This window comes from Macadamia integrifolia, chromosome 1 (genome assembly GCF_013358625.1).
Source record: "Macadamia integrifolia cultivar HAES 741 chromosome 1, SCU_Mint_v3, whole genome shotgun sequence".
Taxonomy (NCBI): domain Eukaryota; kingdom Viridiplantae; phylum Streptophyta; class Magnoliopsida; order Proteales; family Proteaceae; genus Macadamia; species Macadamia integrifolia.
This window is the reverse complement of record NC_056557.1, coordinates 11,592,402-11,605,046: the sequence shown is the minus strand read 5'-3', so window position 1 is coordinate 11,605,046 and position 12,645 is coordinate 11,592,402. Positions and strand designations below refer to the sequence as shown.

Sequence of the window (12,645 nt, the reverse complement as noted above, 5' to 3'; positions counted from 1 at the left end):
GCTGGTATGTCAACTTAACCTTGCTTCAAACATTGAGAACATGCAAGACAGACCGAACCACTTAGCAATGAGGATAATATTATTGTGGCACCAACATAATAACAACAATAATTCAGCCTTATCCCAACAGCGCAACCCTCCACACAACAGTTGTTTAGAAAGCAGAGGGGCAGGGTGAGATAGAGGTGATTTTAGCGATAAAGGAGAGTAATGAGGATAATATTATTGTAATAATATTGTGGGCACCAACATAACAACAATAATAATTCAGCCTTATTCCAATAACGCAACGCTCCACACATCCACACAACAACTGTTTAGAAAGCAGAGGGACAGGGTGAGATAGAGGAGATTTTAGCGAGAAAGGAGAGTAATGTTTATAGCATAATTAATTGGCCGAATATAGCCAAGGATCCTGTCCTATCAATACATGATAATGGCAGCTAGTGTATAGAGTCAGTTATAGTACAGACACATCTTGATTTTCATCAACATCACCGTGCTTCCTAATCAAGTTCTTGGATGAAGGCAAGCCAGCAACTGCAGCTTCCTCAATTCCACATTCGTTTGTTCCTCTCCTGATCATGAAGTAGCCATCCTGAAAGCGTACAAAGAAAGAGTTGGTTGAGACTCTCATTTACCAATGTTAGCCCAACACAAGCCACCATACCAAGGTTCTAAAACTCAGGAACGGTCAAGGGATCGGACTAAGGCCGATATCAATTCGATACCAATCCAGATCCACCTGGTCAGACTGCATTGAGTAGATCTCTTTCTTTAAAACACAGTTTTTATTATGATTTTACCCAACCATACATGTGTATCAGGATCAGGGATCTGTCAAGACCGATGCCATTCTGATCCGGCCCATATTGACCAATCAAATCCAAGTTTTAGAACCATGCACCACACACAGCAGCCCCTGCAATGTGAGGAAACAGATGCTGCATCAGCATCTCAACACAGTGGGACCCACTGTATAGGGAGGCTGAGCAGCAGGGCCAGATTTCTGACTTCTGTGACAGTGACTGAGATAAAATTTTCATATTGAGGAGCTTTAGGAAACATACATCACCCCAACTTCTATTCCACTGATTTGCAAGAAGCTGCAACACACAAAAAAGTCAAATTAAACTTAAGATCCATGAATAAGCTGAGTGGTTTCATATTTTGGAAGGTGATAATTAGGAAAATACCCAATAATCTTCACCATCCTCTGTAGTTCCCCATCCAATTAGCTTCACCGCATGGCCTCCCATGACGTCTCCCATAACGTGTTTGTAAACCCCTGACCTATAATGAGCAAAATCCTGCAAATGGAAAATATAGCGCAACAAATCTTGGTTGATCTTCACTGGAATTTGAGTAAGGAGTAATTCCTTTGGGGGTTTCTAGAACAAAATTTTAACGCGGGAACCCCTTTCTTTAACTTTATTTGGTGAAACTACTTGAACCAAATGAGAGGAAAGATTTCTCAATGGGCGATTCCATCGTTTATAGTAAAATAAAATTAAAAAAAAAAAAGGAGTTTTTCAAACCAGAAGTTGTATTTATCTTCTACAAGTATTTCTGACTTCAAATTTTCTAAGTTTCCATCCATATAAGAAGGGCCCCAATCTATTTGATTGTATCGAAAGGCCCAATGAAATAGGATTTCCCTATTGGGCCAGGTCATTTTGGGGCAAGCGGATCATTTATCATAAAGAGGATGAGCTTCAAGAGAATGATTCGGAGTTCTTGCAGAGTGGAACCATGCAATACCTAACATACAACAATGCCAAAAAGAAGAAGAATGTCCAAATAAAAAATAAAATGTAGCAATGATTTTAAAAGAACACGAAGATATAAAATAAATTTAATCATCATAAAAATGAAATAACAAGGAATAAGAAAAGTTTGGAGTCACGTTAGAGCAGGCAAATTCCCATCAGGACTGCTGCTGAGACACCCAGACGATTGTGGGATTATTTTCTTAGCATCAACAAATTGATAATTTAAAAGGCAAGAAATGCAAATGCTTTTCATGTCACAGGTTCATTATCATGAAGGATTCAATATATTCATAAGGAAAAATCAAATGAAGGAGCTTTGATTACCTCATAGACAGTGAACGAGACCTCAACAGGCCCATTCTTATAGACCTCCGCCATGATATCGTAAGGATTGGAATTGATTCTGTAGGCATTGACACTGAAATGTTTCACGTCCCACCACAGCTGGTTCTTATCTTCACACTTCTTTTCACACTTAGGAGTTGGATATGCAGGTTCACAACCAGGGTGAGAGCAGCCAACATCATCGAAGTATGGGTCACACTGCCAGATGAGAAACCATTACTTGAGCCATAAACTAAGGCCATGGTAAGGGTGTAAGTTCTGTACCTCCTCAGTAACAACACCATGCTGAACAAAGTAATGCCATGCATAGATAGGATATCCCCCATCACAACCATCTCCACACATAAAGCCGCAGCATGACAAGAGGTCATTAACAGACAGTGTAATATTCTGCCATGCAGGATGAAGGATTGAAGGTAAAAAAGGGGAAGGAATGAATTTTCAAATTCTGATCTCTAAGGAAAGGAAGGTACCAGGCCAAAATGGATGCAAAACCGATCAGATAGAGATTCCACAGCACCAAAAGCCCAACAAGATCCACAGTGCCCCTGCCACATCAATACCAAGATCGGTTAAGCACCGATAATTATACTTTCAGCTAGATAAAAGTTGTCTTAGGAGTGGAAACCAAGTTACCTGATCTTTCATTTGTAAAGATGAAGGCAGGCGCCGCAGGCCCAGATGGAGACAAGGTAGTGGAGAACGTCAGCCTCTTATTTAATAAATTCTAAACTAACAAGAGGCAGAACAGTTAACTGACCAAGTATTCTTCCAATTGTGACACACTGAGGCCAAGCAGTCCTCGCATCAAACTCCTTTGGTAACTTCAAAGAATTTGTATGAGTTATAACAGGGATATCAATCAAATCATTCTTTGGTGTTGCTTTCACTCCAAGGAGGTACTTGAATTGGCCAATCTACAGAACAGAAATTCAGTGGCCACAAGGTGTATAATAAAGCTCAAATCAGTTTTCTCTAGAGAAACATGAAAAAGAAGAAGATTATAAACAAGGTTCCACTTCTTGGGTACTCACAGTGTAATTATAGAAGCGAGGATTCATGGTAGCTTTCCATCCACAGTGATTGGTATTTATCTGTCGGATGATTGACTTCTGCTTTGATGAAGTGAGAACCTGATATTAGTTCATCAAAAAAAAAAATACTGACAACAAAAATTTAGTGCATCAGATGAAAAGCAAAGTACCTGAAGAATCTCAGATCTAGATCTGGTTGTAGGTAATAGTTTCACCCCTACAACCTGCGGTTTTACATCACTGATTAAGTTCTAAAATAAAAGTCAGGATTATTTATTTAAAAAAAAAAAAGAAGTAATATACAGGATTTAAGAAGTTAAAAAGATCTAAGGAACATAAAAGGACTTCCCATGAATTAGAATTCTTTGCTGGGCAGTCCATACTCCATAATGTCCAGTTTACAAAATGTCTGAGCATAACAAGCAAGCGGCTGCCCCCAAAACAGGAAACCCATTTTGCATATGAATAGGTGTTCCTAAGAAAAGAGATTTGCAGTTTTTCCTGATCCATTTAGAGGTGTTTTCTCCTACACAAGCTTAACCATGATTTTGAAAAGCATCTTTGTTTCCCTAGTTGTCAAGATGTCCAGGCGCCTGATGAGGTTTACTAGGTTGAAAGAAAACAAACACTAGAAACCTACTAGAAACCAGAATCGCAGTGAACCAGAAAACTATGAATATGGCAGAAACTAAATCTAATTTAGAACTTGCAAACCAAAATTCTGATCGGACTGAAACTAATCTGTATTAGAGGCATTAATGGAGTGAGCATGTGGTTAAAATATCAAAGCAAAATGATGGTTAGACCAAGAGATAGAACGTGGAAAGAGAATAGAAACTAAGAAAAAACAGAAAATAGAAAGGAAAACTTGAATCTCTCTCAATCCACCAGTGTGATGGTACTCAAGTTTGGGTGAAATGAAGTAGAGGGAATGTAATTAGTCAAAACTTGGTCCAATCTAATGGTTAGTTACTCTAAAAACAGTGACTAAACTTCAGACTCATATGCTGTCAAATAATCCAATTACAGACCTGAAACAGCACTCAAAAATAATAGTAGATAGAGAGAACTTGAAGAGCAAGAAAAAAGGATTAATTAAGCACACAAAGAAGTTCTGCTATCACCTAATAGGAAGGATTAATTAAACACACAAAGTTCTGCTATCACCTAATAGGAGGCCCCGATAATAATAAAAAAACTGCAGAACAGAATCGAAAGAGAAGAAAAAAAAAAAAGAAGGGAAGCAGGGGATATGACCAAAGGCTTCACCACCTATGGCTTGTGGGAAAGAAGGGAAGAAGGGGATATGACCAATGGCCTCACCACCTATGGCCTGAGGGAAAGGATTCACTACTATTCCTGATGTAGGGGGGTTCCTAGATGACTAGGTCTCCTACAAGATTAACTAACTAGGTAAGTTAACTCAAGGGGCTTAGGTAAATAAGACCAAAGAATCTCAGCAAACACGATTAAGCATGCAAGATAAAGCGAGATTAATAAACAAAGTAGCCAAAAGCAATATTAATCTAGACACAAAAACACATAAATTCTTACTCAAGTTTCAAGTGGGGACATGGGGAAGGGAACAAACGACATATGAATATTAAGTTCAGCACAAATCCATCTAGACACCCAACTTAGATATGCAACAATCGATAAAATAGGCATAAACAAAGGGCAAAGGCAGACTTCAACGTTAATGGGTTGCAATATATATAATAGGGATTAAGGGAGGTGGGGAGGATTTAGTTTAGTACTTTACCATACTGCTATTCAGATCTGAGGAGAGAAGAAGAAATCCAGGTTCTCCAAAATAAAGAGGTTGTAGTCCACTTTTTGTTGAAGAAGATACACCCAGCCAATTGTAGAGAGAGTAGCAGCAGTGATGTAAAGGCAGCAGTGTGCAGCGGCAGCAGTATTGTAACGGCAGTAGTACGTAGCAGCAGCAGTGAGGTAGAGGTAGAGGCAGCAGTTGCAGCAGAGCAGTTTTGTACCGGCAGAATTATGTTGCAGCAGCAGTGGGGTAAGGCAGCAGGTGCAGCAGTAATAACGCAGCAGCAGGTGCAGCAGTATAACGCAGCAGCAGGTGCAGCAGTATAACGCAGCAGCAGAAAAAAAATAATAAGACTGAAAAGAAAGAGAGGGAGGCGAGACAAGAAGATTAAGAGAAGAGAGAGCCGAGAGGGTAAGGGAAGAAAGAGGCGAGAGAGAAGGGGAGAAAAGTCGAGATTGAGAGAAGAGAGAGAATCGTGAGAGGGGTGGGGATTTGCTCTTGGCTTTCTTTTCAATTAACATTCATTGAAAATAAACAATGGCCAATGGCCTTACACTTAAAGAGAATAAACTTCCAAAAATAAAAAGATACTTAGAAACTCAATTGCATGAAATAAAAACTACCTAATAGATCAATATAAAGAAATCCTAGTTTCCTAATTGTGTAAGACAATCAAATATCACTAGATTTAAAGCAAAGTACTAGAACCAAATAAGATTTGGTGGGGTCCACAAAATCTTCTAAGATCTTCTAAAAATCTGGATCGATCTTGGGACCCACAAGATCTTCTAAAATCTTCTAAGATCTTCTAAAATCTGGATCGAGCTTGGGGCCCACAAGATCTTCTTCTTTCTATTCTTCCAGCCACAAAGATGGCTGCTGCTTCTTCTTCTTCTTGCGCCTGTACACTTTGATGTCCCCATCAATTCCCAATCAAAGGATTCACCACATTGGGTTGCACTTGCTGCACCAGTGGAGCTATACTCAGCATCACCACTGAAGAGAAGACATTCAATTGATCAAAGCCAAAATCATGGGCTAGTGTGCCCCATCTCCTTTATTTATAATAGCCAATGAATCGATGACAAGAATAGAAACTCTCCTTGCTACTTGACTGCCAAGTAACTCTAGAATAAATACTAGGATTCCTTCTAAAGAATCCATTGCTATTACATGCAAAATAGAAAGTAACAAAATTCGAAACTTCCATTTAGTATCTATCTAACCACTAAGTAACTCATAACTCATTAAATGGAATAAGAATCTATTATAAGATATTCTCAGCTCCCAAATCTCCCCCCCGATGCAAGCTGGCTTCATGGGCCCACAGAATCTTCATATATCTTCTGGAAATTCTCTCCATGAAAAGGCCTGTTGGGGTCAGCAAAATCTGTCAAGAATCTCCCCCAATGTTGTAGGTTGATGGTCACATTGCAGGAACAGAATATGGGTCTCAAGTATGACAGGATATGGGCCTCAGATATAAGCAGAATAAGGGCCTGAACACACTTCAGTTGATAGGCAGAAAAGAGGCTTGGCTTGGCTGGCTGATTATATCTTAATCCAATAGGACTAATTAGGGAATATTTGGGCTGGCCTTGTTTTGCATCAGCTCTCCCTGGCTTGAAGAAACTCGACCTTGAGGTTTGGTAAGTCGAGGGATCAACTGTGTCTGATGGATGTCCAATTTCAGTCTATACAATTACTATGGTAGCACCCAATAGCTAGGAAATCCTCAAGATGTGGCCCTCTTTCTTAAAAAGAACTTGGGTCACAAACTCAATGTGTTCGCTTTCAGGTTCAGCTTTAATTGTGAAGGGTGTTCCATAGAATCTTCCAGAAATGTAGAGCCAACCTCCACCTAAATCTCTGTAATAGTACCAAGCTCCTTGTCCTCTTCAGTTTCACTCTCTTCCTTAGTAACGGTGGTAGTGCCAAAACATAAAAGGCTGATGTCTTGAGTCTCCTTACCACCCTCGTAACCATGATCAATGTTGTCATCATTGTCAAGTGGGTATGGTTTGGTCACCTCTGTTTCATCATCCTCAATAGTGTTATTAGCTATTGCACTTAACTGTTGTAGCAAAGCGTAGAATTTTGCGACATGTCCATGCTCCTAACAATGGAAACATTGGGTCTTATTGCTGCTGACCATAGGTGCTTTCCCATTACTCTATGCATGCATAAGGATGGGTGTGGGGACATGGAGAATTGTCGGTTTGTCATATACAACACTGACTGTATTCCTGTTGTCCTCCCAGGCTTAAAAGCCAAACCACCAAATTGAAGCCTTCAGCAATTCCTCCACCCATAGGGCCTTCTAGAAACAGTCATGCAAATCAAATATGTCGGCAACCCAATTTTATCCCGGATGTGCGGCCTCAATCCCAACTTGAAATGGGATGGCAGGTGGTTATCATCTTCCTTAACGCCCGTACGTGACATGAGGGCATCAAATTGATCCATATACTTTGCCACTGTCATTGCATCTTACCGATGGGAGTTAAGCTTATCATTCAACTGTGCTTTGAAGGATTGTGGTAAGTATTTGTTTTTCAAGGCTTCTTTCTTCTATCCCCATGTAGTAATGGTAGCATCAAGTCTTTGCAATCTCCTTTCATGCTTCCTCCACCATTCATGAGCAGGATCGGTCAACTTGGCACAAGCAAGTTGCACTTCCATGGCTTTGTCAAGCTAAAACAGTCAAAGTAATCTTCTGAACAAGATAGTCAGTCATAAAATACCCGGGGATCATGTCAGCCATTGTAATTTTTTCAGCTCCAACTTTACTTTGTGGTAGTCATCCATGATACGATGGTAAGTAGTGCCCGTGATGTAAGACTTTCCTAGAGGTTAAGGTTCCTACAAAGACTGACTAGGTAAACCGGCTTGACAGTATTAGGCTTAGGATTGGGTTGCAAGTAGGAAGGGGCAGCAACATGCATGATAAACATAGAGATCAAAACAGGATAATATCATAGCAATAATCAACAAAGGAACCAAAGCTGAATGCAATAACTCAACAAGTTATCAATGGGAGCATGGTGGGAACATAGACAGCATACTATCAAATTGAATGCATGCTTTTCAAAGTTCCGTAACTACAAGATGCCATACTAGCCTGTGATAAGTCTCCAATAACAGGAGAGCAATACTCAATGTGAAGAAGGTTAATTAATTAATGATATGATTGCTCATGTTGGGAACACGGGAAAAGGGGAGGGAGGACAGGAATCGTTGGGGATGGGAATCATGCTGTTGCAGTAGACGCACAAGAAAATAAGAGACAAGAGAGGGGAAAGGGCAGCGAGAAAGTGAGAAAAAGAATGGAGGGTTGGAGTTTACTTACCTGATTTCCGAGAGAGAGAGAGAAGGGAGAGAGGCAGCCTGCTCCAGGATGGGGGAAAAAGAAAGTTCCAGCAGCAACATCTTTTTTTTTTTTTTTTTGAATCATTCCATAATCTCCTTGGCCGTAGGCCTTACGCAATAATAAAAGCAAAAGCAAAAATAAATATAAATACTACAAACTAGGAAACGAATAGAAGAAGAATCCTATTCTAATTTGATAGCCAAAGATTTCTAATCAAATAAAATAGGAAAAAGATATTAAAAGAAGCCTAATCTAATTCACCAACTTAGGAAATAAAAGGTGCAAGTTTATCTTAAAAAAAGAAAAAAGAAGGAAATAAAATCTGAAATCATGATTTGGCAGCCTCTTGTGTTGGCTGTCCAGGTGGGGCCCATGTATAGCTGTCGAATCCAGAACTGAACAAATACTTCTCCATGGGAAAGTCGATACTCTCATGGTGATCCTCAATCTTCCAACTAGATAGAACATGAGCTAGGTTGGTCTTTGTGTCGCCATCTATGATAGACTCGGAACCTAGGCTGTTGTCCCCATCAACTCTCCCCGGCTTTGAAGGATTCACCTCCGGTGAATCAAGACTCATGTAATACTCAACTATGTCCGAATTAAGCTTCTAAGCTCCTCGATGGTGATCCAAGTGTTGTCAATCTCGGGGCGTCCACGCCATTTGACCAAGAACACTCGGGAACCTCTCTCTCTCGTGAACACAATTTTCTCGTCAAGAATGTCCTCAACTTCTTCAACTCTCTTAGCAATCTTAGGCACAGGTGGTAAAGTAGTATGAGGAAGGGAAGGGATGTGGTCAACAGTGTCATCAAGCACAAAGGGAAATTCCTCCATGACATCTGGGTAAAAGGAAACAGCAGTAGGCATACCATGGAAGGGAACAAAATCCTCTACATTAAAAGTATTGTTGATTCCCATATACGTCAGCAAATCAAGGACCAAAGCATTCACACCCACTAGTTTAAAAACCTTGAAAGGATCAGCACTACGAGCATGTAGTTTGCTCGTTTTCCCTTTAACAAAACGTTGTTGTTTGATTCTAAACATCACCATATCGCCCTTTTGAAATTTTTGTAGTCGTTGATGCACATCCACCCTGGACTTATATTGATCATTGCTTTGTGTTATCCGTCATCTTATATCTGTATGTAAATCATGTATATGCTATGGAAAAGATTTGGCTAAAGGGGAGGTCCTAGTGCCAGAAATAGTAGGGGCTAGGTCTATGAGCGTCCTAGGTTGGTAACCTAAACAAATCTCATAGGGTGACAAGCCAGTGGTTCAGTTCTTGGAGATGTTATATGCAAACTCAGCCTAGGTGAGGACACAATTCCAACTGATAAGGTATTCTCCTATGAGGCAACGTAACAAGTTTCCTAGACTACTATTGATAGCTTGAGTTTGGCCATCAATATAAGGGTGGAAGGCAGAGGAGAAACGAAGTCTAGTACTCATCATCTGCCATAAGGTCCTTCAGAAGTGACTGGTGAACTTAATATCCCTATCGGACACTATGGCTTTTGGCAATCCATGGCACTTGACAACTGCATTGAAAAAAAAAAATTGGCAACAATAGATGCATCAGAGGTTTTGGAGCATGGAATGAAGTGTGTCATCTTTGAGAAGTGGTCTACAACCACATAGATGGAATCATGGACTCTCGAAGTTTTAGGTAGACCGAGCATAAAATCTATGCTAAGGTCTTTCCATGGGGCATGTGGCACAGGAAGGAGACGTACAAGCCCGTGTTCTGCTTCTGTTGTTTGGTTGTTTGGCATGTCCTACATTGACTTACCACTCTAGCAACATCCCTGCCAAAAGAATCGATCCTCAACAAGGGTGATGATCTTGTCGCAACCAAAATGGTAGGCAACTGCCCCAGAATGCAATTCAGAAATCAAGAAGTCTCGGAGTGAGGTCGTGGGTATGCACAACTTGCTTCCTTTAAAAAAGAAACCATCTCTAACAGATAGTCTGAGCGATTGATAGGAAGATCCCCACTCAGGGAAGTGAATAACTCACTAAAATCAGGGTAGGTGGGGTATTGATCTTTGACTCACTCGAATTCAACAACCTCTACACTCGTGGTATGGAGCCGTACATTGACCCGCCTTCTAGCATTCATGCGACTGAGGAACATGTTTACCCGTCTCAATGCATCTGTTGTGGTATTCTCAACATTAGGTCGATGTTAGCTTTATGACTGTCCCCTTCCACTCCCAAAACCAGCCTATCAGTTAAGGTCTCCATTAAATTTCTGAAATAATCACCCCATCTCTCGAAAATTTCTTCATTCTGTATTAATACTCTCCCATCCTCACTTTTGATGCATCTAACATGGTCTAAATCCCTACCTTCCTTTCTCTTATTTTGGCTATCAATAAATCTCTTTTTCTCCTTCCTTTGTATTAAGGTTTACATAAAGGTCATCATACTTCTCTTCTCTGGTACTTGCCAGATTAACTTCCCAGGAACTCTATCATAAGCTTTTTCTTATTTAGATTGACAGACTTCACTTTGAATGCATGATCTGCTAGCATCACAGTTCCAGAAATATGGTCAACGATACCAGAATTTGTTTCTTATAATAATTCTGAGTTTAAAATCAAAATCCAGAAACACTGCACTCTGCCGAGACTCTGGATTACTATAATAATCCAAATCAGAATGCAGCAACACTGCACCAAAACAGAATTGGTTATAATGATCCAAATCTGAATTGTATATCTCAACCAAACGCCCCCCTTAAGAGTGATAAGACTATTTTAGACAGCCAATAGGAAGCCCTGTGGCATTAAATCCTTAGTGGAAAAACATCGACCTTTCTCTTAAAAAAAAGTTGATGAATTATCTTCACCCAAAAAAAAGTCGATAAATTAAGACAACGTTTCTTTACTACGTCCAGTTGAGCAAAAAGCATAAGTAACGGAAAATAGTAGGGACATAGTCAGCAGTTATCAATGGGAATTCATGGATAAGGGAATAAACCTGGAAGAAGCCATATCAGATCAAAACATCCAAAATTAAAGGACCATAAAATTGGAGGAAAAAGGGGAAGGAATAAACGGTATTCATTGACAAATACCTGATCCAAAAACGGCGACAAGAGCCCCAAAAGTATCAGAGCAACCAAATATGGCGAAGTCGCCGCCATTTCGTCCCGCCTCGGAGCTGAATTGAAGTGAGATGGAGTCCCCGTCGACCCGCAGGACCGTGAGAGTCGATGGAAGGACGCCGTCGGGCGATCGATGGGCCGTGGGTGAATGTTTCAGACAACAGGCGGTACTTCATCATTCAGTTTATAAAAGGACAGCCGAGTTGATTTTTCCTCTCTCCCCAATTGGAGGGCCCGACATACAGGCACCTATCATGGCTGAACTGATGACGTCATATAAATAGATAACGAGAAGATAAAACTTTTACGCCAAATGGATAGCATCAAAACGAGTTCTCGTTGAGAACCGTAGAAACTGGAATTGATGGAATGGGTGTTCAGTCTTCTCAATTTCGTTTCAAATTAAAAAAAAATGAACTATTTGGGGGATTTAAGGGAAATCGTTTTTAATAAACTTGTCTTCTATCTAGTTTTTCAATTTTTACAATTTCACGAGAAGAGAGAAGACTTGCTTTTTGAAACTGTTCCAAAAACAGATTCACCAAACAACTTTTTTTGTTTAAAAATAACGTTTTGATGCATAAATTAAAATTTTCGTTTTTAACACGAAACACTGTTTCTAGAATAGAAACGTTACTAAACGCAGCTTAAGAATTAAAAGTTGTAAGGGTTCTTTTCAATAAACAAAAAATAAATAAGTTATAAGGGCAAAAGATCGATGTGTTGCCCATTTAACCCTCACATATTAGAGCAGAGTGGGGCTCACATTGATATTCTCCATCTTATCTTGACTTTGTATATCCATATTTTTTTTTTCTTTTTTTTTTTTTTTCTTGTGTGTGTGTGTAGATTCAAGGGCCTATTGGCCATAACCTAGTAGATCCAGATAGGGGCAAGAAGATATCCACTCAAGAGTCAACATGGGTTCAAGGCCACACTTCTTCAGAAGTAAGGAAATTAATGCAAACCAAGCTAATGCACATGAGGGGAGTTGATAAAGTAACTAACCATCTAGTAGGAACTCCAGTGAGCACTACAAACCGGCAAGCCAAGGCCAGGTGTGCAACCCCTCTTTGTACAATGTACATATTCTTTTTCACACTACCCTTGTAGGAAACCTTCAATAAGATAAAGTGAATAACATACGCTTTTTCTTGTTATAAAAGAAAAGGGATGCCACAAATGATGAAGTGGAATCTACTCCACTAATGGTCATTATTCCAATTGGATGG

General features: G+C 39.9%; 1 protein-coding gene across 3 annotated transcripts; it reads right to left on the bottom strand.

Annotated features, from left to right (window-relative positions):
• Nucleotides 1–251: 251 nt before the first annotated feature.
• LOC122079618 (cathepsin B-like protease 3) lies at nt 252–11,592 on the bottom strand. 3 transcript variants are annotated; one of them, XM_042646245.1, is made up of 12 exons: nt 11,384–11,592; nt 3,322–3,402; nt 3,152–3,229; nt 2,878–3,034; nt 2,754–2,758; nt 2,591–2,665; nt 2,382–2,507; nt 2,097–2,315; nt 1,197–1,310; nt 1,015–1,106; nt 817–922; nt 458–598 (listed from the first exon to the last, which is right to left on the bottom strand). In XM_042646245.1, the coding sequence occupies exons 1-11, from the start codon at nt 11,450–11,452 to the stop codon at nt 841–843; spliced, it is 1,098 nt and encodes a 365-aa protein (XP_042502179.1). In that variant the 5' UTR covers nt 11,453–11,592; the 3' UTR covers nt 458–598; nt 817–840. The 3 variants fall into 3 exon arrangements, with proteins under 3 accessions (XP_042502172.1, XP_042502188.1, XP_042502179.1); XM_042646238.1 differs by lacking the exon at nt 817–922 and having other exon boundaries at nt 252–598; nt 1,071–1,106; nt 11,384–11,588; XM_042646254.1 differs by lacking the exon at nt 817–922 and having other exon boundaries at nt 252–598; nt 1,071–1,106; nt 3,322–3,375; nt 11,384–11,587.
• Nucleotides 11,593–12,645: the final 1,053 nt, after the last annotated feature.